We start from the raw sequence: 27,463 nt of genomic DNA, 5'->3' as shown, positions 1-27,463 counted from the left end.
AGTGAACTGCAATATTGGAAACATGTTATTTCATCAAACGCTGTTGATAGTAGAAAATATTAATAGAGATGTATTATTGGGTTTAGATTGGTTATTAGAGTTTAAAGTTATCTTAAACTTTACAAAAATCTTCTTTGTTTTGGTAAAGGGGACAGTGGATGTTGGATACCATTTGTGACAGATAACTACATTGGAAAACAAACAACTGTCAGTGTTTGTGATTAACCCCTACAGCACCATTATTGCCAAAGATCAATAATGTAGATCATGTATCACACCAAACTGACATACAAGACAAAGTTAACAAGTCCCTAATATTAACCGATCAACAAAGATGACATTTATAGAAAATTCTAATCAAGTGTGAAGTTGTATTTTCCGATCTTGCAGGTTTTATCAGCGACTACATCTGCGTATTTGAAATCAAAGATGACTTCCCATTCCTTTGCAAACCATATCCAGTACCTGTAAGTTTGAAAGAAGCAGTTAGGGATGAAATTATAGAACGAAGTTCCAGCGTAATGAATAATCCTCTGGTCGTGATGAAAAAAGCTATGGTGGGTGGGAATGGGGTGCGGGGGTAGGGGGGTACGATTAGTGTTAAGATGCATGTACATTGAATAGTCATATAGAGACCGAGAGAGACTGACTGATTAATATTGACAAATCGTTATCCCAGTTTGAAAAGGCAAGGTTCTTTAGCATGATGGATTTGACTGAGGGATATTGGCAAGTAAAGTTACATCCCAAATCCTAAAAGTATACAGCATTTTTGTTTGGTGGTAAATCATATCATTTCAATGTATTGCCATTTGGACTTAATATCTCTGTGTCTGTATTTATATGTGCATTAGATGAGGCACTGGGAGAGAGTTATTAAAGGATTTGATAATATATGTCGACAATATCCTGATAATATCAGCTACTTGGGAAGAATTTTGTTTAACTTTGTGCAAGTTGTAGAAAAAATTTAAAGAGAAGGGTATTACAGTGAAACTGTCTAAATTTTACTTTGTGCACCAAGAACTTAAGTTCTTAGGTCATATTGTAGGGGTAGAGGGAATTAGAGTGGACCCGGAATGCATAAAAGCTATCAAAGAATGTCCACACCCCAAAAACATAAGAAAATTAAATACGTTTATAACCTATGTGTACAGTGACCAAAATGTAAATTAAGTAGCAAACATATGTACATATTCCAGGCCACTGATGATGCCTTGCAGAAAATAAAGGTGAAACGCCTATGGCACTAAAATTGTTTTATACAGTTCCTGTCAGATGGTCCATAAGTAAAAATTATCAATATACCGTAATATTACACGCAACTGAGGAAGATAGGACTACAAAAGTTGAAGATGTCAATTAAAAGGATTTATAGGTAGGGCCAGATACTATAGATGGTACATATGAGAGCAAGAACTAAATGACATAAGAATTTTATGTTTTCTAAGAAAGGGAGTACCATGCATTTGGGATCAAGGTGCAAATGATGCATTTGAGAATGTTAAAAGAGCACTTGTCGAATCACCAATATTACATCATCCTGTGATGGGTGAAACATTTAAAATTTTGACAGATGAATCTGATTATGGCATTGTTGGCAAAATTTTCCAAGGAGAGTGGGATCCAAATAATGTAAAACACAGAATTATAGCTCTTGCAAGTCGTAGCCTAAATAGGCATGAACTAAATCATAGAGCTACCAAAAAAGAACTACTGGCAATTGAATGGAGTATTCAAAAATTTCAAACACTAGTATGGGGATCAGAAAACCATGTTTATACAGATCATCAATCTTTATCCTTTCTAATGAGTATTCGATTATTACGCAGGAGGTTAATGCATTGGATGGTTTTCCTACGGGATTATGATATTAGGATGCAATATGTAAAAGATTCCAAAAATATAGTACCTGATGCTTTGTCTAGGCTACCTATAGGAATGGAAGAACTGAAATATATGGAAGGACCTGGCATTATTTTTGCCATTAATTTTATGTCAGCAGAACATCCGAACATCAGAGTAAAGGAAATAACAGGAAATATTCATCATGATCCCTATTTTACAGAAATATTCTCTATGTGTATTCAGAACTCATTACCTCCTAATCAAGTAGGAAAATGGAAAATTATCGGTCACAACTTGTTTTGGTGAGACAGTGTAACATCACAGCATTGGTGCTTGTGTATTCCGAAGGTAATGGAAGACGCACTTGTGTGGTATGTTCATACAGGATATGGATACTTCGGAATCAAAAAGTGTATAGCCCATACGAGAATGTTTTATTATTTTAAGAAGCTAGGGCATAGAATACATTTTTGATTAGAACTTTTGAAATTTGCCAGTGAAAGAGCATAATACTAATGTGAAATACAAAATGTATTCTATTATTTTTAAGTCATTACATGATCTCACAGAGGCAGATTTTTTTGAACCAGTTCCAAAAGGAAAGGGTGGAGTATCATACATTTTGGTCATCATAGAATGCTGGTCAAAATATGTTAAAGTATATCCCATTGAAAAAACAAATACCCAAACAGTTGTACACTGTTTACAGCAATACTTTCTGGAAGTAGGTAAACCAAAATGGTTGCTTACGGATAATGGTCAACAATTTGTGAGTAACAAATTTAAAGAATTCCTACTGTAGGAAGGTATTTATCAGGTGTTAATATCCAATTATAACCCATCATCAAATCCATGTGAATGAGTAATGAAGGAAATTGGAAAATTATGCCGTACTTACTGTCATGAGAAACATATGTTGTAAGCAACAAAAATTAAGGACTTTGAACTTTTCCTTAATGAATTACTACACCTATCAACTGGGTTGATGCCTTTAGAAGTTATAGATAAACCTTCTATAGGAGAACCTCTAATTAAATGTTTTAATTGGCCTGAACAACAGGGTATTGATTACGAAGTGAATCAGGAAATAGTTGCTAAGAACTTAGTTGAAAAAGCACAACAAAGAGTAAATAAGCCAAATGAAAAGGCTGTAGAACCTCAGTAGAAAGTCAATGACAAAGTTCACATATGCCAACATCTTCAAGGCTCTGCTATGAAAAAGGAGACCCATAAGTATTTTCAAAAATATGAAGGGCCATACGGAGTACAAACAGTGATCCATCCTAAGACATTATTTTTAGTAGATCCTACAACTGAATCCGAAAAGGGGAAGTACAATGTAAAAGATGTGAAATTGTATGTCCCCCAGAGACACATTCTGAGTTAATGGGCGGAGTGACGACCGTCAGATCATGAGCTGTTTTCGGTGTTTCTTCCAAAATATTTTTCCTGCACTGAATTCCCTTAAAATCTTAAACTATTCTGTCATCTATTCCTAACATCTATTAATATCCTGTAATCTTATTACTTAGTAAACTGGATATGACAATAAAATATCACCAAAAAGAAGTGATATCTAGACAATACAAAATTGAATAGATTATTATATTTATTGATAATACAATATGAAGTGACTAATGAAACAACTGTGATACCAGAGTGTATAATTTTTTTATTTTGCATAGAGTATTTTATACCTTTTATGAGATGTGACGTAAATGGGAGGGTTTGTATAGGTTTTGAAAGGGGTGGGTACTGTTGATAAAAGCATGGTTTACAAGAGCAAATAAATCATGGCTAACACAAAACACACATCACACCTTTCAGACAAACCTCGCAAACAAGTATGCCTGATTTTTCACCCTTTGCTGTTTCCATAGGGTTGCTAAGATTTCCTTCGGGGACCTCAAGGGTGAAGTTGAGAATGTCCGTTCTGTAGATGATTTAACACCAAACCTCCTACGGCATCTCACTCAAGTATCTGAGGTGTAGGGATCCTGGGGAAGGGGGTGGGAAGGATTTCCTGTCTTTGGGGCTATCTTCTTTCTCTTCTTTGATCTTAGCAACCATATCTATTTTTTTCCTTTCCTTTCTTACTTCTCATTTGAGGACCTATCTATTTTTTCCCTCTTTCCACAGCCACAACTTATATCGCTGAAGTCCTTCCATGTTCCCATGGTTTCTAATAATCTACATCTTATCTTTAGATAAGAAGGCCAAAGAATCCGACTACAAAACACACATCTGCATACACACAAAAATTCATTTAGACACAAACATTGAAATTAGAGACTAAAATGCCTGTCATAAAGTGAGAATCGCCAGGTATTGTAGGGGAAAAAATATGTGTACACAGGGAAATATGAAAACATATATAAACTACAACAATTCCACATCACATATGTATATAAGAACTATGACGATTCTACATCGAGTATACATAAGAAAGAGAACATAAGCCAGAGTGGAATTAATTGGGATAGTCATTTAAGAAAAGTCAGTGCAATAAGTACTCTGATGAACTGATGAACTGTAGGATAGTGGGACTTGAATAGTATATGTAGACATATTACCTACTGAGAGTATAGAATTTGAGAAGTTGAGCAGGACTTTAGGGATTGAATGGTGTATTAAAAAGTGAACATGAAATGTAAAATAGGTTTGTATCTTTACCAGAGAATACCTAATTATCCTATACATGGAAACGTATACTAGAGTAATGAACTGTGAGACCTACTCAGAAAGGATAAGAGGGGCATATCCAGAATTTACTAAGTATATAGGGCAGGTGTACCTACATGGAGATAGGACGACTTGTGGCTTAAAAAATAGGGATGTTTTATTAGGGGCATACCTACCAGAATGGATAAAGGAAGTGCTCTCATAAGATCAACCCACAAGCAAAGTATAGCTACTGATCCTAGGAGAAGGGGACGGTATCATGACAGAAGTCACACATTTTATAGGGGTTGATCTGGAAAGTTGGAATTCTATGCACAATTGGCATTGTTATGTTTCATGAAAGTTTGCAAGGGTCAAAAGAACACTTTCATTTTGCCCAGAGCTCCTCCAAACTACAAAAAATAGTGAGAATAGTACATACTAAGGAAAGGTAGTAAAAACAATGAACACCCGGAATTTATGATTGGAAATAAAGAAGGAGTCCTCACAATTCCTAAATACTAGGAATTATGAGGACTCCTTTATTTCCAATCGTGAAGAGCTGACTAAAACCATGAGTGAATGCTCATGGCTTAATATTAAAGTATGATGAGTGAGAATAGTGAAGTAGTAAGTGAAAGATTATTCATAGTTATTGAAAGAAAAGGTATGTGTACTGTTAAAATATGAAATTGTTATTATGTGTGATACTGAGGGGAGGGATATGTAGTGTTTCGAGAATTTCTGCATAAATTCTAGAACCATTCAGCCTTCTACCATCTTGAACACACAATATTTTAGATATGAGTGTGAGAGAGCGGAATCCTACCTACTGCACATCACATGTCTGTGTATGCAGGTTTAAATTCAGTTTCAGAAAGAATGTGGATGCAGAGTCAGATGTTTATGTGAGATGGGAGACGTTTGTTCTGTATGAAGTTTTAATATATCATTAGTTGATGAAAAGTAACCTTTGAGTATCTACTTATTTCACAAGTAGAGGCAGAATTTTAAATATTCCTGTACCTAAAATCACTCTTCAGAGAAGAAGTTTAAAGCCAGCGAAGAAGATTGGCTACAGACAACAAGTAAGTCATATCATAAAAGTAGTGGAAGTTAGTATTCTACTTCACACTTTAATCATTGTTGAAAGCTTTAGAGTTACCCCAACTGCCTAGTGAGCAAAATGCAACTGACAGCATTGATTGCCTCCCTTTCCTTTCGTTTCTTCCCCTTTTCACCTTCAATTTACAGATAACACAGTTTGAAGAACCAGTTTTACGTGAGAGAATGTGGGAATACACTACAGCCCCCTTTGAATTACTCCCCTGGTGGTAATAAAATCAAGATCTGACTAACTACAGTGTAAGCAGTTAGTCTTCTCTCAGACTCTATACACAAATTAAACAGGAAGAAAACCTAATACATAGCAAAATGTGAAGTACATTCTGCCTTGCACTTCATAGTGATTTTGTAAAGTGTAGATGTAGGTATAGACTTGTGTCAATTAGGATTTCTTTGTTGGATTTCATTGTAAAGTTAAACTTGAACTTACAACTGGCATCTTCAAATTTCATAAGAGCACACTTTTAATAGCAAGCTTACTAACTAAAAATATTTATGTACTTACTTTGCTGTGTAGGTGCCAAAATCTAACAGAATTTATGTAAATTTTGTTCATTACCCCAGTCTTTCCGTGGTATTTTTTATTCACATTAGCCAAATTTGTACATAGGTACTTTCTTAAATTAGTGGGGATTATTGAGCAAGTGTATTTATTTTCACTGCAATGGTAATTGCATGTGTCTATAAATGAATTCTGTGCCTTGAGATTGTACTTCTTTACAGGAGCAATATAATTATGAGACTTGGCCAAAATGTTTTTGGTGTCACATAATTCCATGCAGCAAATAAAAGAATATCTTTAGAATAATACAATGTAAACAAAGGCAAATCTATCTGAAGCAGAATGGTTTTGTATGCAATTTTGATTGTACTTTACCTTCGAGTTGTACTGTGTTCTTGATAAGACCACGCCCAATGTAACAAGTAAGAAGTGCCAAATGATCCTGAAGTGCTATATGATATTTTGAAACCAGTGTTTGTAGAAGAAATATTTGTTTAGCTGACAATGGATATCTACCACAGTTCATAGCCTGCAAATAAAGTACATAAGATTCAATAACTGCTGCATATTGTTATCTCCAATTCAACAGACTCATAATTTCATTGAAATTGTTTTCTGACACTGGCACACAAAAGGAAGTATTGAACTGACAGGTTCTCTCAATCTCACCATACTAAAGACAGAAACCTTTGTTTGCTGCAAACAAAAATGACATCAAAATGTTTTTCATCTTTTCCAACGTTACCAAGGCATCAAAGTTCACAACTGAGTATCTGCTGTCTTACCAAACATGTATAAATACCATGATTATAGAAATTCAGATTCACTTACTATGCAAACAACTTTTTTATCATAATAATTGGGCCAGAATCCAAATAATTTAATCTGCAAACATGGCTGCTGTTAGAAAATCAAAACCAAATGATAATAAAACACCATATGTGCAATATTTATATGTAATATACAAAGATAGCATTATCAGTAATAACAGCATAAGTATAGTAGTCATTTCACAAGAGCTCATCAACCTGTATAGGATTCACTATGTTGCACACAAATCTTTACACTTTGTTTACTTTTATTTAGCTGTGCCAAATAAGCAATGTATCATAGTACTTTCAAAAATGTTATATTTATATTCTTATAGCTCATCACTGTCATGTTGAACAGTTTCCAGTGAGAAGCTTGGTCTGTTTGGAACATGAGCAGCCAACATCAGAAAATTAGAAGATGAAAACAGGTTTAAAGTAGAATTTAAATAATGTTTTTACTCATTAAATGACCATTTATGCCAATAAATAATTCTGATAATGTTTATACTAAGCCAAAACTGCAAATGCTGTCTTTCATCCCCTAAAATTTCTGTTAATTTTGTATGGTATATCTGATGAACAGCTGTTGAGTGTGGTAAAATCTTTACTGAATTATTGTAGCATATATAAGGGATACCTGTTTAGGGAAGACAAAGGCAAAGCCTTAGTGCACACAGACTATGCAGTTACAATACTGTTAGTATATATGTATAAAAGGTTGTATTACTGTGGCTTGTATGACCAAGTATAATTCTTTGTACATTTTGTATGTATTATTCTTTGTACTAGTTACTGTAAAATTCTGTATGTTTCTCTTCCATAAACTGTTTCTCATAAATGTACTTTTTGACAACATCCATACAATATTTATTGTCTATGGGTGATAAATAAATAATAAGTAAATAAGCTTTGCCATATAGTCCTGTTTTTTCCCAACTTTTTTTTTTTTTTTTTTTTTTTTTTAGTCCACACCTCTTTTTTCAACATATTTGCCAATACCTTTCAGCCATCTGTCCCTTGGTCTTTCTCTTGGTCATTTCCTTTGCATCTACATTTCACGTACCTTCTTGGGAATCCTCTTGTTTTCCATTCCCTTTTAAGTGCCTTGATGTTACCATCCAGCTTTACAAGGATTCCTCTTTTGCTATTTCCCTTACTCTTTCATTCATCATCGTATCTCTCCTCATCACTACTATCCTACTTTTCAGGAACTTCATTTCACATACTTGTGATCTGTTTGCATCTCTTTTCTTCATTACCCATATCTAACTCGTGCACAATGGCAGCAACAAATTCCGAAAATCTGAATACTTTTTACAAAATAAATGAGGAAACATGGAATAAACCATGTTCCTGTAACAAAACAACAAGAAAAGGTGTGAGTTGCGAAAACTGTAAGAGGAAATTCCATTACTCATGTGTAAATGCAACAAATAGAGTGAAAAGCTGGAAATGTAGTGATTGTTTTCGTTCTGAATGTGACGATGTGAACGAAATCAAAACAGACCTGTTAAAAATGTGTGTGTGCAAAAAGTTAAGGAATGAAGTCACAATAGTAACAAAGGAATTTAAGTATTTGAAAACAGTTATACGTGTACTAACAAACAAACTACCAAAGCGAGAGTCAGCCAAGAAAGAAACGTGTAAAAACTACAGATTTGAGGCATCCAGCATAAGACATGGTTCACAACACAGCATGCATACAACACTGCAGAACACAGTTAAAAAAGGAAAGCAATCTGAGAGTGCAACAATGAAAATGCAAACCTTTGCTCCTGAGAGTGAGTCAGTGAGTAGGAGACCCAAAATATTCGTTGCCTCTTATAGTCATGGCAGAGACTGTGCAAGAAACATTTTAAACTTAGCTTCAAATAAATATGATGTTGAAGGGAAGGTGATACCAGGTGCCCCCAACTAGTGTAATGTTTAAAAAATGCAATGACCTGCATAAGCTGACAAATGAAGATTTTGCAATTATTTGGGCAGGGGCTAATGGCGTAGCAAAGAATGAAGCCAACTTGGCAATTCATGTACTACATGAAGCCTTACAAAATACAAATGTGATTGTAGTTGGTGTACCACACAGACATGACCTGCCTGAATGGTCTTTGTAAACCAAGAAATTCAATCCGCAAACAGAAAACTAAAAACAAATAGTGAAAGGATTCCATAACACTTGTTTCGTTAATACTCCTAGTAACAAGGAGCTATATACAGCACATGGACAGCACCTAAATGCAACTGGTTAAGAAATAATTACCACAAGGATTTATGAATGAGAGAACAATTACTCATGAAATAAATATACCCAAGAGATCAGTGCAAAGTTAAAAGAAGCAGCAAATGGTGTGGCAGGAAAGAAGACACCATATAAGAAGAGAGAACTACTTGCAAAAAGAAGAGTAGCAACTCAATCTCAAGAAACGAGAATACCAACACGTGGAATAGGAAGTCAACTCGAAGAAAGAAACCACAACCAAGAGACCAGAATTTTTGGTAGGATAAGCAGCGGTTTCACAGAAGAAAGCAGTTAACAAAGTGAGTCATCAGGTGGATGAACAGGTGTGTGACTATGATATTATCACAGTGCATCAAGATTAAAGACATTAACTGAACCTACAACTTCACATATAGAGTCAAATTACTCTCAGAGGAATACAGACAGAGACAAGCTACTTACTTCTCTACAAATTAACATCTATAGTATTAGAAATAAAATATTAGAATTAGAACATTTATGTAACACTGAGCATGTAGATGTTATATGTGTATCTGAGCACTGGTTAACCCAAGAACACGTAATTATGTTTGTTTCCCAAGGGTATGTTGTGGGAGACATGATATGTAGAAAACAGAAAAGGAATGGTGGTGCTGGAATTTTTGTCATAGAAGGAATAAAGTTTTCCAGAATTGATGTATCTATGTACTCCTCAGAACTAGATGGGGAGTTTAGTTGTGTAAAACTAATGAATGAAAATGTAGTGGTAGTTAGTATATATAGGTAGCCAGATGGTGATGTAAATTTGTTTATTGAAAAATGTGAATTAATAGTTAAAAAGATATTGAAGAGTAAAACAAGAATTGCTATATATGTGATTTCAATATAGAAATATTAAACACACAGAGGCCAGCTGCTAGGACATTTTTGAATATGCTAAGATCATTAGACCTCTGTTGTATAAATAACTGTGCCACATGTAAGAATGCCTGCTTAGACAATACTGTTGTGAATTTCCATAGGGAAGATTTTACAGTCAGACTTGCAGGAAGTAGACTTGCAGGTCATGAACCACTACTTCTTACACTCTGTAAGAGGCAGTCATTTAAAACGGAAGAGCCTAAAGTAGTAATGGTACGAGGACAAAAGGAAGAATGCATAAGTATGTTTGTTGATAGAGTAGGAAGTGCAGATTGGGACTTTATTTATAATTGTCAATCTAGAAAAAGGGAAGCTGAAATTACATTTGATAACTTCTTTAAAAAGTACACAGATTTGTGGTATTCTTGTTCAACAGTAAAAAAAAATTAGATATCCAAGTGAAATGAAAAAGAAAAGTCAGAACTGGTTTACAGAAGAGCTAACAGAAATTAGAGGAAACCAGCATATGCTGTACCAGATGCATAAGCAACCCACTAACCAAGGAGCAGAGCAGAGTGTGAACATTCATAGGTCATATCTGAAATGCAAAAAATACTACAAAGCTAAACTTCTTCTGGAAAAAAAGCAAGCAGTGGAAAACTATATAGAAAGGGCTCCGAATAAATGCAAGGCAGCAAGGCAGATAATAAAACAAGAGAATACACCAAAATGTACAGAAACAGCTCTGCTTGAACCTGAGGAATTAAATCAATATTTTTTAAACTCAGTTGAATAAATAAGTAACAGTATTAAAGCAACAAATTCATCTGCAATGGACCTTGTTGGCACACCACTGCCTGTTAACATGGTATTTCAATGGAGGGCTGTCACACCTGCTGATGTTATAAAAGCTGTATCCAAATTTTCAGATTCTAAAAGTATGGATTACTATGGGTTATCAAATAACATAATTAAAAAGACAATACACTCAATCGGCAAACCATTAGCTTTTATTTTTAATAAATGGGTAGAATTTTTCCAGATGCACTCAAGGTATCAAAAGTTGTCCCAATTTTAAAAAAGGGGACAAACTTCTTCTCCAAAGCTACAGACCAGTCTCCATTGTTCCAATATTCTCAGAAATATTTGAGGCACTGATGCACACACAAATAAGCAGCTTCTTTGAAAAACACAGTACCCTATGTAGCAATCAGTATGGTTTTCGCAAAGGGAAAAACACAACAGGGGCCATCTTGGAAATCATTGACCAAACCTTAACAGCTTTTGAAAACAGTAACATGGTATCATTGGTATTATGTGACCTAAGCAAAGGTTTTGATCGCATCCCTGTTGATGTACTACTGGGGAAACTAGAATTTTATGGGGTGAGAGGGAGCACTTTAGCTGTGATAAATTCTTATTTAAATAACAATTCATTTCAGTCATAAATGTAATTTCTTGTGTAATGGAAATCAGCACAGGTGTACCACTAGGGTCTATCCTTGGGACCCTTCTTCTTCATTGTAGCTATTAATGATTTACCTAAAAACACAGCCCACCCTGTTGTTTGTCATGCTGACGATACAACACTACTTACCACACATCAGAACATTTCAGACCTGAATAAACTAACAAAAGAAACACTTAATAAGGCCCTCGACTGGTTTGCAGCCAATAATCTCCTGTGCAATCCTGATAAAGCCCAACAACTTTTAATGGGAACATCAATTGAAGTAGGCAATAAGTTGGTAAAACTCTTAGGTATTCACATTGGCTCTAAACTCTATTGGGAGAAATATGTCAATCAGGTATGTGAAAAAATATCTTGGGTGGCATACCTTATCTTGAAACTAAGGGAGGTAGTGAGGTTAGAGTACCTTAGGATGACATACTTTGGGCTATTCCAGTCACATATTGCATATGGTCTGATTATATTTGGCCACTCCCCTCACATCAAGAACATCTAGAAATTACAAAAAAAAAGTCTAATGAAGAGATAGAGGGGCTGGCCAGTACTTACCTCAGCTCAGTACAGCCGATAGATACACATAAAACAGAACTGAAAATTTACATTCCTAGCTTTTGGAACAAATCTTCCTTCATCAGGGAGGAGAGAGGGGAAAGAAAGGGAAGAAGGGAAAGGAGATTCAGTTACTCACAACCCAGGTTATGAAGCAACAGGGAAAGGAAAATGGGAGGGTAGCAAGGATGGAGGCATGGTTGTCCTTGCTACCCTCCCATTTTCCTTTCCCTGTTGATTCATAACCTGGGTTGTGAGTAACTGAATCTCCTTTCCCTTCTTCCCTTTCTTTCCCCTCTCTCCTCCCTGATGAAGGAACATTTGTTCCGAAAGCTAGGAATGTAAATTTTCAGTTCTGTTTTATGTGTATCTATCGGCTGTACTGAGCTGAGGTAAGTACTGGCCAGCCCCTCTATCTCTTTGTTAGTATTTGTTTCACATCTTTATATGAGATTTTCCATTAATCATTTTAAAAAAAATCTTACGCATTATTTGTAAAAGAGGTCATAGGGAGCACTGTCGTCCTCTTTTTTCCAGATTCAGAATACTCACAATTATAAATCTATACATCTATGTATTTGTACTCTAGATTAAAAATAATATTTCAGAATTTAATAATGGAAAATCTAGGAGGGAATGTTACAATACCAGAGAAGGTAGGAGGGGTGGGAAGGATAGTGGGTAGGACATTTCTCATTTCAGGGCATGGAGAGAGGTAATTGAAACCTTGGCAGAGAATGTAATTCGGTTGCTCCAGTCCTGGATGGTACTGAGTTATGAGGGGAATGCTCCTCTGTGGCCAGACTGTGGGACTTTGGGAGATGGTATAAGACTGGAAAGATAAGGCACGGGAGATTTGTTTTTGTACAAGGATGGGAGGATAATTACAGTCAGTGAAGGCTTCAGTGAGACCCTCAGTATATTTAGAGAGGGACTGCGCGTCACTGCAGATGTGACAACTAGGGGTGGATAGGCTGTACAGAAGGGACTTCTTGGTATGGAATAGGTGGCAGCTGTCAAAGTGGAGGTATTGCTGGTGGTTAGTAGGTTTGATATGGACGGAGGTACTGATGAAGCCATCTCTGAGGTGGAGGTCAACATCTAGGAAGGTGGCTTGTTGGGTTGAGTACGACCAGGCGAAGCAAATGGGGGAGAAGTTGTTGAGGTTCTGGAGGAATGTGAATAAGGTGTCCTCACCTTCAATCCAGATAGCAAAGATGTCATCAAGGAATTTTAATGAGGTGAGGGGTTTAGGATTCTGGGTTTTTAGGAAGCATTCCTCTAGATGGCCCATGAATAGGTTAGCATAGGATGGTGCCATGTGGGTGGCCATAGCCATACCATGGATTTGTTTGTAGGTAATGCCTTCAAAGGAGAAGTAATTGTGGGTGATGATATAGTTGGTCACGGAGACTAGGAAGGAGGTTGTTGGTTTGGAATCCATAGGGCATCTGGAAAGGTAGTGTTCAATAGAATTAAGGCCACGGACATTAGGAATGTTAGTGTACAGGGAGGTGGCATCAATAGTGATGACCAGAGCACCCTGTAGTAAAGGGAAAGGAACTGTGGAGAGTCAGTAAAGGAAATGGTTGGTGTCTTTTATATAGGAGGATAGGTTCCAGGTAATAGGTTGAAGGAGTTGGTCTATGAGAGCAGAGATTCTCTCAGTGGGGGCGTCCTGGGTGGTTGGGTTTATGGACTAAGGAAACATGTAGAAGGTGGGAGTGTGGGGAGTGATAGGGTAAGTAGAGATATGGACTCTGGGGAGAGGTTCTGGGATGGGCCTAAAGATTTGAGTAGTGACTGGAGTTCCTGCTGGATTGCTGGAATGGGATCACTGTGGCATGGTTTGCAGGTTGAAGTATCTGACAGCTGATGGAGTTCTCCTGCCACGTAATCCTTGCGGTTCAAAACAACAGTGGTGGAGCCTTTGTCTACAGGTAGGATTATAAGATCAGGATCAGTTTTTGGATGGTGGTCTGTGGTTCTTTCTGCGGAGGTAAGGTTAGTATGCATGTTGGGGGATTTGGGGAATGATGATGAGTGAAGGTTTGAGGATAAGAAATTCTGGAAAGTTAACAGGGGGTCGTTTGGAGGCAGTGGGGGTGGATCACAGTTGGATGGAGGAGTGAACAGAGTTACGCAAGATTCAATATTGGTCTTTGGTTGAGTCTGATTGGTCAAGTTGGCGGTGAAAAAGTGTTTCCACTGTAGGGACCATGAGAAGGGGAGAAGGTCTTTAACTTGTCCTGCATGGCTGAATTTGGGAGTGGGGCAAAAGGTGAGGCCTTTAGAAACAACTAATATTTCTGTGGCCTCTGGAGGGAAGGTCCATGATTGTGTTGCAGGTCTGATTAGGTTTTGGGTTCTGTGTGGTGGTGGGAGGGAGTTTTGGAGGGTGGGGTAAGTGTAGTAGGTCTGTGAGACAGGGTTTGTCAGCTATGTGGGGGTGTGGGGGAGGTTTAGAGGTTGTTGTGTAAGTGGTGGACAGTGGTACTCCTAGGCAGTAGTAGGAAGTGAGCAGGATGGAGAGCTTTTTGAGGTGGCGTTGTGCATGTTGCTCAAGTTCCTGCAGGGCAAAAGTTTCAATGTGTGTTATGAGTTCCAGGAATTTCAGATTACAGAGAAGAAGAATTTTGCGAATGAAGAGAAGGTACTGTGAGGAGGACTGGGCTTGGTGGATATGGTTTTACAGGATTATGTTGGTGAGTGCTAAGGATTGGCAAAATCTGAACAGGTGTAGGTCATTGTGGAAGGAGGGGTGGCAACCAGAGACGGGTAATTTGATGGTAAGGCCATTAGCAGGGATTTCATGAGCCAAGCAACAATGCAGGAATGGTATGTGGTACTGGGATCTGGCTACGAATAAAGAAACTATTCTGTATTGACACAGATGGAAGGAGCAAGTATCCATGGTGGTGCCAAAATACGAAAAATTACTTAAGAAAGCAGTATTACGTCTGAAAAATTACACAAAAATACACCCAAATACATGTGAAAAGTACGAAAATGGTGAAATGGATGCACAGGGGGAAGAAAACAGATGCAATCTGAGGAAGACGGCGATAGTGGAAGGCGAAAACGCACTAAAATTGGCAAGAAGTCACAGTAGAGAATAACTAATCAGTAATAAATAATATATATTACTGTGGGTAGCAGGTTTGAGGGCGGATAAGCGTAAAGAAGGGGGGCAGCAGATGGAATTCGATGAGGTGGATTTAGTGGGTGTGAACAGGGATAGAAATGAGAAAATGTGGGAGGTGTGGAGGGGTTCGTAGTTAGAGAGGTAAGATTGTGTGGCACTGGAAAAATGTGGGTGATAACACTCAAGAACATGGGAACTGACACAGGGAGCATGATCAGTTTGAAGGTATAGGCTTAATTATATCAGCGGGAGTATTGGGGGATATAAGACACTGCACCAACAATCAACGTGGTCTTGAGGCCATCTGTTGCACACAGCCGAGTTGGTTGATACCGTGTGCCTCATAAGTAGAGCGTGCAGTGTGGTTCATGAGGCAACAAGAGAAACACAGGAAAAAAAGAAAGAAGGATGGACATTGAGTATAGTGATGCAAAAGAAAGTAGTTACAAAGGAAAACAGCACAGGATTAAGATTGAAGAAAAGCCATCAGGCAAAAATCAAACAATGGAAAATCCAGAATGGAATGTCACAATACCAGAGAAGTAAAGTTGCTACTCACCATATAGCGGAGATGCTGAGTCACGATAGGCACAAGAAAAACATTCACATACTCGTAGCTTTCGGCCACTAAGGCCTTTGTCAGCAGTAGACACACATACACACACACACGCACACACACACTCACACAAATACAACTTGCACACACGTCTGCAGTCTCAGAGAGCTGAACCTACACTGCGAGCAGCAGCACCACTGCATGATGGGAGTGATGACTGGGTGGGGGTAAGGAGGAGGTTGGGGCAGGGAGGGGTTTAGATTAGATTAGATTAGATTAGATTTACTTTCATTCCAAATGATCCATAGTGAGGAGGTCCTCCAGGATGTGGAACATGTCAGAAAAACAATAATACATGACAAATATTTACAACTAAAACAAATAAGCTAATGTACCATTCCACAGGTCCCAAGTGGAATGATCGTCATTTTTTAATGAACACTAAGAGTCATTTTACAAATACTAATGCACTGAATTTAAAATAAAAAAGTTTTTTATTTATTTATTTATTTATTTTTAGTATAGTATGGTTGGAATGGCGGACAGTGGTGTTGCAGTTTAGATTGAGGGCAGGAGAGAAGATGCAGCGGGCAGGGGGGGGGGGGGGGGGGGGTAAGTAGCGGAAAGGAGAGAAATAAAAATAAATTAAAAGACTGGGTGTGGTGGTGAAATGTTGGGTGCTGGAATGGGAACAGGGAGGGGTCTGGATGGGTGAGAACAGTGACTAACAAAGGTTGAGGCCAAGAGGGTTACTGGAACGTAGGATGTATTGCAGGGAAAGTCCCCACCTGCGCAATTCAGAAAAGCTGGTGTTGGTGGGAAGGATCCATATGGGACAGGCTGTCAAGCAGTCATTGAGATGAGGGGTACCATGTTTTGCGCGTGTTCAGCAACAGGGTGGTCCACTTGTTTTTTGCCACAGTTTGTCGGTGGCCGTTCATGCTGACAGACAGCTTGTTGTTTGTAATGCCTACATAGAATGCAGCACAGTGGTTGCAGCTTAGCTTGTAAATCACATGACCGGTTTCACAGGTAGCCCTGCCTTTGATGGGATAGGTGATGTCAGTGACCGGACTGGAGAAGGTGGTGGTAGGAGGATGTATGGGACAGATCTTGCATCTAGGTCTATTACAGGGGTATGAGCCATGAGGTAAGGGGTTGGGAGCAGGGGTTGTGTAAGGATGGACGAGTATATTGTGTAGGTTTGGTGGATGGCAAAATACCACAGTAGGAGGGGTGGAAAGGATAGTGGGTAGTACGTGATATGGCTATGGGCACCCACATGGCACCATCGTATGCTAACCTACTCATGGGCATTGCTATATTTCAGAATTTATTTCCAGAGGAGAAATACATGAACACGACAAGAGGGCTAAGGGTAATTTAGACATACCATGCCACAGATTAGCAAGAACAGGAAATTCCCACAAAGTTAACCCACTCAAAATGTTCCATAAACTGCCAATTCATGTTCAGTCTATGGATATAATTTTTTTTTAATGAAGTTGTACTACTGGCTTTCAGATCATCTATTGTATGACATTAAAGAATTCTTTGACATGCCTGAGGAGGATATTAGAATTTAAAATTTGTCTGTTGTTAAACATATTATTGTGTGCTGTGGTTAATCATGTGTAATTACACAGTGTATACAATAAACAATACAATAATATATTATATTAGATTATAATATAGCTTATTGCACTAACTTTTAGAAGCTATCCTGGTGTAATTTGGTACACTGCCATGCTTGAAATGTATTCTACAATGTACTGACACTTGTTTATTTTATTATTCTGTATGTACTAGGACATCCTGTATGGAGAAGCCAATATCACTGTAAAATGATCTATGGTGAATAAAATTCTTGATTCTTGATTCTTGTTTCAGATGCATATGTCAGTATTGGGACATAGTAATTTCTATATATTACTACTTTTTTTTGTGGAATGTCTTTGTTGCAAAGCATGCTCATTACATTTTACAGAAATGCTTCTGCCTGTCTACCAGGTTCACTGAGCTCTTTATCATTCTCTTGACCATTTCTTTCATTTTTCTCTCTCACACTTCCAAAGTACTTGACACTTTCCATCTTCTTCAGTTATTTATCTTGTAAAGGTGCACTCTCATCTAACATTACCTTTATTCAACAGAAGTTATCAATATAAAAAATATTGTCTACCTGTTCAACAGGATAATATTATCTCAACTGTTCTTCTAAAAGAATTTTATATGATTTTGTACATGATGTGGTATATTTTAGGATAAAATGTATAAAAAGAAATTTATTTATTTTTGTTGTTATATTTGATATGTACTAGCTCTGTATGTACAGTTAAAATTCCTTTTCTTTGAGAAACATTAGAAAATTATGAAATATCTGGCATTCTTAAAATTCCTACTATTAATTGCACAATCGCATGCTAATTACTAAATTTATCTCTGGATTCATTTATAAAGTAATGATAGAACATGGCGAAGATTCTCCTTTTGTCAAGAAAGTTTATAAACTCTTTGGAATATTGTTAGTACCACAGAATGAAGTTAGTAGTGGGTATTCCTCTGATGTGGTCGGACATGTTTTTAATTTTGACAATAACAATGTAATTTTTTTTATTTAAAAGTGGAGATTGTAAAGACAGTGTGATATAGAAAAATGTGATAGAATAAAAAAATTACAGAAACAGAAATAATGGAGGAGGCTTACTTCAGAATTGCCATGTCATTTGGAACCTGCAAGGTCAAAAATTTCTGCCTTAAGATGCCATCCCTATATGTGGTGAAGTGGAGCCAGCTATGAGAAAAGGAGATAAGAAAAATAGTTATTTGTACATCTTACTCCTCTTGAAGCTTATTAAAAGAGTTAGTTATTTTGAAGAGTGAAAATCAACAAATGATGTGAGGGAGGGTAAGATTACAATTGGTGGTGTCTTCCGGAATCAAATGACTCCTAATGAAGTTTTGTCTATTGCAGAAGTAGGGACAATGATTTGTGTCATTTACAGTTTATACATAAATGGATTTTCGATCACGTAAAGAAAGAAGACCAAGGACTGTCTAACAAGTTGTATAAACAGTGATGAGACACTACTGACAATGATGGACCAGATCAAATGAAAGAGAACTTTACAACTACAATGAGGGACTTCAAGAAGGAAAGATAAGTAAATATATACTATTTGTGAAATTAATTTGTTTCTGGACTTGTATGATTGTTAACAAAAGTAATAGAGATGGGGGTAGTGGTGATGTAGAAGAGAATGCTGTAGGACCCATCCACGATGTACACTCCTGGAAATTGAAATAAGAACACCGTGAATTCATTGTCCCAGGAAGGGGAAACTTTATTGACACATTCCTGGGGTCAGATACATCACATGATCACACTGACAGAACCACAGGCACATAGACACAGGCAACAGAGCATGCACAATGTCGGCACTAGTACAGTGTATATCCACCTTTCGCAGCAATGCAGGCTGCTATTCTCCCATGGAGACGATCGTAGAGATGCTGGATGTAGTCCCGTGGAACGGCTTGCCATGCCATTTCCACCTGGCGCCTCAGTTGGACCAGCGTTCGTGCTGGACGTGCAGACCGCGTGAGACGACGCTTCATCCAGTCCCAAACATGCTCAATGGGGGACAGATCCGGAGATCTTGCTAGCCAGGGTAGTTGACTTACACCTTCTAGAGCACGTTGGGTGGCACGGGATACATGCGGACATGCATTGTCCTGTTGGAACAGCAAGTTCCCTTGCCGGTCTAGGAATGGTAGAACGATGGGTTCGATGACGGTTTGGATGTACCGTGCACTATTCAGTGTCCCCTCGACGATCACCAGTGGTGTACGGCCAGTGTAGGAGATCGCTCCCCACACCATGATGCCGGGTGTTGGCCATGTGTGCCTCGGTCGTATGCAGTCCTGATTGTGGCGCTCACCTGCACGGTGCCAGACACTCATACGACCATCATTGGCACCAAGGCAGAAGCGACTCTCATCACTGAAGACGACACATCTCCATTCGTCCCTCCATTCACGCCTGTCACGACACCACTGGAGGCGGGCTGCACGATGTTGGGGCGTGAGCGGAAGACGGCCTAACGGTGTGCGGGACCGTAGCCCAGCTTCATGGAGACGGTTGCGAATGGTCCTCGCCGATACCCCAGGAGCAATAATGTCCCTAATTTGCTGGGAAGTGGCAGTGCGGTCCCCTACGGCACTGCGTAGGATCATACGGTCTTGGCGTGCATCCGTGCGTCGCTGCGGTCCGGTCCCAGGTCGACGGGCACGTGCACCTTCCGCCGACCACTGGCGACAACATCGATGTACTGTGGAGACCTCACGCCCCACGTGTTGAGCAATTCGGCGGTACGTCCACCTGGCCTCCCGCATCCCACTATACGCCCTCGCTCAAAGTCCGTCAACTGCACATACGCTTCACGTCCACGCTGTCGCGGCATGCTACCAGTGTTAAAGACTGCGATGGAGCTCCGTATACCACGGCAAACTGGCTGACACTGACGGCGGTGGTGCACAAATGCTGCGCAGCTAGCGCCATTCGACGGCCAACACCGCGGTTCCTGGTGTGTCCGCTGTGCCGTGCGTGTGATCATTGCTTGTACAGCCCTCTCGCAGTGTCCGGAGCAAGTATGGTGGGTCTGACACACCAGTGTCAATGTGTTCTTTTTTCCATTTCCAGGAGTGTATTTGAACCAAGTGAATGCATAATCAGCAAAGAAACAGCAAACAATTATATTTTGTAGTTGATTTTGTCAAAAACAGAGGAAATGAGGAAAGATGATAATAGTAAATTGGATAGGTTGCAGGATAAAATTGACCAACTTAGTAATCAGGTTTCAGAGCTAAAAATTGGGTTGTCAGAGGGATTAAAAAGTGTGAACAAAAAAACTGATGCCTTAGAAAATAAATTTCTTGTTTTGGAAAATGAGTTTATTCCCAAATCTGCCAGACAGACAATGAATGTTAATGATATCATAGTTGAATAGAAGGCTGTAGCAGAAAAAATGGATCAAAATTTTAGTTGTTTAGATCAAAAAATTTTAAATATTCAAAACAATATGTAACTAATGTACATGTTTTCAATCAAAAAATAGAGCAGTTCTGGAAAATTGAATCCACAAAAATCTATATTCAAACAATGGTATAGCAAGGTCCAATACTCCAATCAAAAGTTTTCCATCAGACAAGTTACATCCAGTGGATTTTCTGCACCATTGCAGAGACAGTTTTGTGTCAGACATGAGTGACAGTCAAAAACTTAAATTTGCTAAAAGATGACTTGAAGGCAAAACTCTGTCTCTGGTAAATCTAAATTTAAATCAGTGGGAAACATATCAAAGTTTTGAGCAGAGTTTTTTAAATAAATTTTGGTCAGAAGCTGAACAGAGGAGAAATAAATGTGAATTTTTGAAAGGTCCAAATTATAGGATTAGGGACGCTACTCTGAAAGAGTTTCATACGAATCAGCTTAAGAAATTAACACACCATGACAAACAATTTGATGAAATGACATTGATTGGTGCACATAAAAGAAGATTACCAGAAAGGTTGCAGTGGGATCTTGTACACGGACCTGACAATTGCCTTGAGCAGATTTTACGATATGTTGACAGGTAGAATTGGGCAGTAGAAAGAAGTATGTACCATAATAATCAAAATGATAGATATCACAATGGTAATAACTACAGAAATAGAGATAATGGTAACTTCTGACACAGTGAAAATGGTAACAGAGAAAGAAATTTTGTACATCAGCATAATAGGAATAATGGGATTAACCATGGGCAATTTAAAAGAAGAAACAATCATAGAGGTAACTTCTCAGGAAATGGCAGTCTGCCTCAGTGAAGGTCCACAGATTTGGGGCAAGGAAATGCAACAAGCACAGGACCCCTCAATTTGACAGTAATAACATTGTCAATGATATGGCACAGGTATCTGAAGTTGAACAGGAAGAATATCAGATTTCTCATTTATGTTTTGATCAAAAGTTTTGGGATACTAAGTTTAATTATAGTGATGTAGGTGCTAATCACAAACCAGATTTCTTCTCTTGGTCAGAAAGCAATGTCATTGATGTATGTCAATCAGGTGATGACTGCAGTGGATCTGAATTAGGTGATATTTTTGATGTAGATATGAATGAGAGCTGTGAAATAACTGAGGCTGATAAGACTGAGACTGGTAGCTTGTTTCAAATGAATGTAGGTAAGGTAAGTGACTTTTATGAAGATGAGATTTGTGTTCATAATGATGTTGCTGATGGAGTAATTTTGGAAGAATATTGCAATGACGATAATGATGATGATAGGTATCACTTATTTGTGGAGTTAAAGAATAATGAAGTTTCAGAGTTATTTGTGAATGATGTTGACAACACTGATAGGGTAAGCAATGTATGTGATGTAAGTGATGATGTAAGTGAGAGTTGTGGAACACCAGAGCAGTCAAAACAGTTTTTTCATTAATGTCATGCAGAGTCATGATCCAAACAGTAAAGATGAGTTATTTATGAGCCTAGAGAATAAAAGTGAAAACTTTTTGAAGTTTGTTTGGCACCAAATTGATGATAACATAGATAAATGTCCATTCTGACATAAGTTAGCTGTGGTTAGTCAACATTTGTATGGTATCCAAATTGGTGGAATGCAGTGAAAGAAGCATAATTTTGACAATAATATATTTTGTGTTCCTTCTGTAATAAGTGGTGTTACTTTTGCTATGGGATCCATTCATTGTGTTCAATCTTTAGCTGACAACATGAATAACCAAAGGAATTCTATGATACCAGCAAAGTTGATAAAACCCTATAAAGACAGTGTGGATGTAGCATTTGATGAAATTGAAAGTGATCTTTTACATGAATTGTCTATAACAGAGAAGATGATTCAGATCTTGGGTGTTCTTACATTAAGATTGATCAGTGGGAAGGGAGCTGTTTGATTGATACAGGTAGCTCAATTTGTGTTATATCTGGACACTTTAGAGAGAAGATTAAGTATAGTAATAATTTTGTGAAAATTCTCATTGTAGGTGTAAAGATAAGAGGAGCTTGTAGATTCAAGAAGATTCATGTAATGGGTCACCCTCTTCTAACATTACCTTTTTGTTATAGAAATAACCAATACCATGTACACTATTTATTCTTGTATAGGTGAACATTATATCAGTTGTCTAACTGAATGAGCTTCATATGATTTTGTATATGATGTATTCCTATTTCAGGCTAAAATGTATAAAAAGAAATTAATGTGGTACAACAACTAACAGTTAAAATAACTCTTCTTTTTAAAATATTTGAAATTATGAATATTCTGGATCTAATGTGAATTATTAAATTTATAAAATAACTATATATTTTAGCAATTATTCATCTTTTGTTTTGTAAACTATTTTGTTTTGTAACCTCTTTGGAATATTGTGAATACCGCAGAATGTTGGTAGTAGTGGGCATGCCTCTGAGGGAAAAGCATTTATTTTACTAATCTTGTCAACAATAATGTGAATTAGTTTTCTGAAATGGAGATTGTAAAGTCGGTGTGATTTATAAGAATGGGACAAAATAAAAAGATATTCATAGCAACAGGCAAATCTCCATTAGTTATTTAGTCCAACAAGAACCCACAACATTAAATCAAAATTTCAGCCACAAGAATGTACCCCTAGACACAAGACTGGGAGCCAAAAACAACAACCACAAGGAGAGAAAGTGAAGATAAGTAAAAAGTTCTTCTTTTGTATATCTTTTGTCTCTTGAAGCTTTTGAAACTTTTATAGACAGAGGATTTTAACAGTGATGTGTGGGAGGATAAGATTAGAAGTGACACCTAAGCAAAGCAAATTGATAAACTCTCAGGTACTTTTAACATTTAGTATAGAAGATAATAATAATAATAATAATAATTTTATTGTCTTTAAGCCATTACAGCAATAGACAAAGTCATACATGTAATACAATACAGTACAGTACATGCTATAGAAGGACAGAATTGTTAAGAACTTTACAGTTTAATATCACAGGTCATGAAATCCTTTACATTGTAGAATGGGTTTACAACTAACCAGTCATAAAGTGTTTGTTTGTATTGTTGCTCTGGTAAATTTTGTATACCTTGTGGAAGTTTGTTAAATAATTTGTGGCCCATAAGTTCATAACTGTTAACTGATTTTGACAGTCTGTGGTAGGGCGTATAGATAGAGCTGTTTGTCCTAGTGCTGTAACAATGTATATTTGCCCTGCGTTTTACTTTAGGTAAGTTCTTTTTTGTGTAGATTAAAACATAATAAATTTATAGGTTTATTACTGTCATGATTTTTTGTTGAGTAAACAAAGGTTTACAATGAGCCTTGTATGGTGAGCCTGTAATTATCCTAATAGCTTTCTTTTGCAGCAATAGTATATCATGCACACAAGTGGAGTTTCCCCATAAAATAATGCCATAGGATATGATGCTTTGGAAAAATGAGTAGTAAGATACTATAACATAATTTTTAGATACACAGTGCATTAATCGCCTTAACAAATAGATTACCCTAGACAATTTACCGCTAATATACTTAATATGTGGATTCCAAGAAAGTTTATCATCCAAATATACCCCCAAAAATTTAACACAACTAGGATCATCTGATGGAAACTTGTCTTTTAAACTAAATACCATCTGCTGGGTTTTGCTTTCATTAAGCAAGAACCCATTTGCTTTAAACCAGAGTGAAGCTTGCTCAATTGTCTCTGCAACACACGTTTTAAGGCTATTAAGATCATTACTTCTGTTCAGAAACGTTGTATCATCAGCTTAGAGTACTGTTCTGGATTTGATAAATGGTGGCAGGTCATTTATCATTATTAGGAAAAGGAAAGGGCCTAGCACGGATCCCTGCGGAACACGTACCTCAACTTGTTCTATACTGGACATTTCTTTCCTAACACAGACGGCTTGCTTACGGTTTTGTAAATATGATCTTAATAGCTTAAGGCTGTTACCTTTAACAACGTAAAAGTCCATTTTTTCGAGTAGTAGTGTATGTTCTACACAGTCAAAGGCTTTGCTTAGGTCACAAAAAGTCACTTGGGCAAAGCATTTATCTTCAAATACTTGATGGATGTATTTAACAACATTGTCTATGGCATCAATGGTTGACAGGTTTTTCCTAAAGCCATACTGTGATCCACTTATTAATCCTATGTTATCAAAGTAAACAGATAATTGTTGGTAAATTATGCATTCTAGAACTTTTGAGAAAACTGGGACTGTGGATATTGGCCTGTAACTTGAGACAGAATTTTTATCTCCTTTTTTATGTACTGGAACTACCCTAGACAGTTTAAGCTCATCAGGGAAAAAACCCTCCAGTATACACTTGTTTATACAATATGTTAGGGGGTACACTATACAGTCCATTACTTTCTTAAGCATGTTACAAGACAGGTCATATATGTCTACACTATCTGATGATTTTAACTGCTTCACTATTCTTAACACAAAACCAGGTGAGACCTCAGAAAAATTGAAGGTACTTGTGTTTGTTGATGACCTAGCAATATTTTTTGACAGTAACTGTGATGATCTGATTTCAGGTTTAATTATAGCACTTCCTACTTCCTCAACTGATTTAATAAAAAAGTCATTAAATTCCTGGGGAACTTTGAACATGAATGCTTAGTGATCCCTAGTCTGGAAGAAAATATAATTCTTAGTATGGATTGGATATTGGAAGTTGAGGCTTGGTTTGGGTGCAATGCTAGAGAATTGTTTACTTTGGAACCTAAAAGTAATACTTATGTGGAAGCTAACTTCTGTATTTTATATTGTGCAAAAAGTTGTAACTATTTGTTAAACATTGTGAACCAAGGTGAGTATCAGATGTTTAGTGATGATATAGATTTTGATGAGACTGGGGATCAAGATTTTGAAAGTGTAGTAGATTCTAAAGTAAGGGGAGCTATGACTCTTAATGACCTACAAAAGCAATAACTTAGGAATTTGTTATTGGAGTTAATAAATGAGTTTAATGAAAAACTAGGGAATGTGAAAGGCTACCAGTGCATGCTTTACCTTAGAGATCGTAAACCTTCCTTTCTCAAGCCATATAATATACCATTTTGAAAGGAAAGATGTAGAGAAAGAAATTCAAAAGATGGAAATGTGGGGTGTAATTGAGAAAAGTAATAGTGCTAACAATAATCCTTTGGTCGTGGTAAGTAAGAGAAATGGTGGAGTGAGAAATGTTGGCCTCTAGACATTTTGATAAATTTTGTATCAGAGAGAATGAAGATCCTCATAACATAGACGAACTGTTACACAAATTTGATTATGTTAAATACATGAGTAGTTTGGACTTGACCTCTGGATTTCACAAAATCCCACTATAAATTAATTCTAGAAAGTATACATCATTACTGTATGGAGGTAAGTGTTTTCAGTCCTGTGTGATGACATTTGGGCTACTTGTATCTGTTGCTGAATTCATAAGAGCTCTGGATTCTGTCTTGGGATATGAAGTGAATTCAAAATGATTTGTGTATGTTGATGAAATTCTGGTCACTGTAAAGACTTGGGAAAAACGTTTGAGTCTGTTAAGAGATGCATTTTCAAAATTAGAATCAGGAGGTATGAGTTTGAAAATACATAAGTGTAAATTTGGTGTGGATGAAGTTAAATTTTTAGGACATGCTATATCTGAGAAAGTAATTGCAGCTGATGAAGAGAAACGTGATGTTATTACTAATTTTCCTACTCCTTCCAATAAAAAACAGCTTAAATCATTTTATAAAATTTTTGTAGCAGCCAGGCTTGAATTTTCCATGCTTACGAGAACTTTGGAAAAAGAATACCATTTGGGATTGGTATCAGGAGTGTCATGATGCTTTCACTGAGATCAAAGGACAGTTGTGTCAAAGTCAGATATTGTTCAGACCAGATTTGTCTCTTGATTTTTTCATTATGACAGACAGTAGTGACATTGGTTTGGGTGTTCATTTATTTCAGAAGGTTGAAGTTGATGGTGTTCTTGAACATAGATCTCTTGCATTTGCTAGTAGAGTATTGCAGAAACATGAAAAGACATACACTGTAATTGAGAAAGAACTTTTGGCTGCACATTGGGTGTTCAACAAGTTTAAAAATTATCTGCTAGGTCACAAAGTCATCATCTATATTGATCACAAAGCATTACATTATCTTCATGTGTGTAAGCTGCACCATAACAGAATTCCTCATTGGACTTTTTTTATTGCAGTTTAGTTATGAAATCAGATACATTAAGGGCACAGACAATGTAGTTGCTGATGCTTTGTCTAGGCTACCTTTAGGGACTGAAAGTGTTTAAAATTATATACTTGAGAAGTGTGAAAGAGAAAAACGAGATCTTGAAAATCTGCAAAGACATCTGCAGCTATCGAACTCATGATCAGACTTGTAAATTGGTTAAGAGCATGTTGGGTAAGAAAGAAGGAGGAAAGACAGAGAAACATTATAACATACACACGACGGTATTTTATTCAAGAGACATAAGACTGACTCAGAGGATTGGGAACTATGTTGGCCAGAACAATGTGTTGATACTTTAATTACTTATACACATGAGAGTTTTGGTCATTGTGGATCAACCAAATGTACACAAAAGATTCAAGAAAACATCTATTTTTATAACACAGGAAGGAGAGTCCAGAAAAAGGTTGTCAGCTGTGAC

The 27,463-nt window shown here is 37.2% G+C and overlaps 1 protein-coding gene across 1 annotated transcript in view; it reads right to left on the bottom strand.

The window, feature by feature from the left end:
• Positions 1–27,463, bottom strand: part of LOC126195254 (uncharacterized) — a 273,114-nt gene that overhangs the window by 40,725 nt on the left and 204,926 nt on the right. The window contains exon 9 of the mRNA XM_049933780.1: positions 6,512–6,665. Within this exon, the coding sequence (XP_049789737.1) occupies positions 6,512–6,665 (154 nt within the window). The remainder of the gene's footprint in view (positions 1–6,511; positions 6,666–27,463) is intronic.

Source organism: Schistocerca nitens, chromosome 7, assembly GCF_023898315.1.
Source record: "Schistocerca nitens isolate TAMUIC-IGC-003100 chromosome 7, iqSchNite1.1, whole genome shotgun sequence".
In the NCBI taxonomy this organism is placed as follows: domain Eukaryota; kingdom Metazoa; phylum Arthropoda; class Insecta; order Orthoptera; family Acrididae; genus Schistocerca; species Schistocerca nitens.
This window is presented reverse-complemented; position numbering and strand designations above follow the sequence as displayed.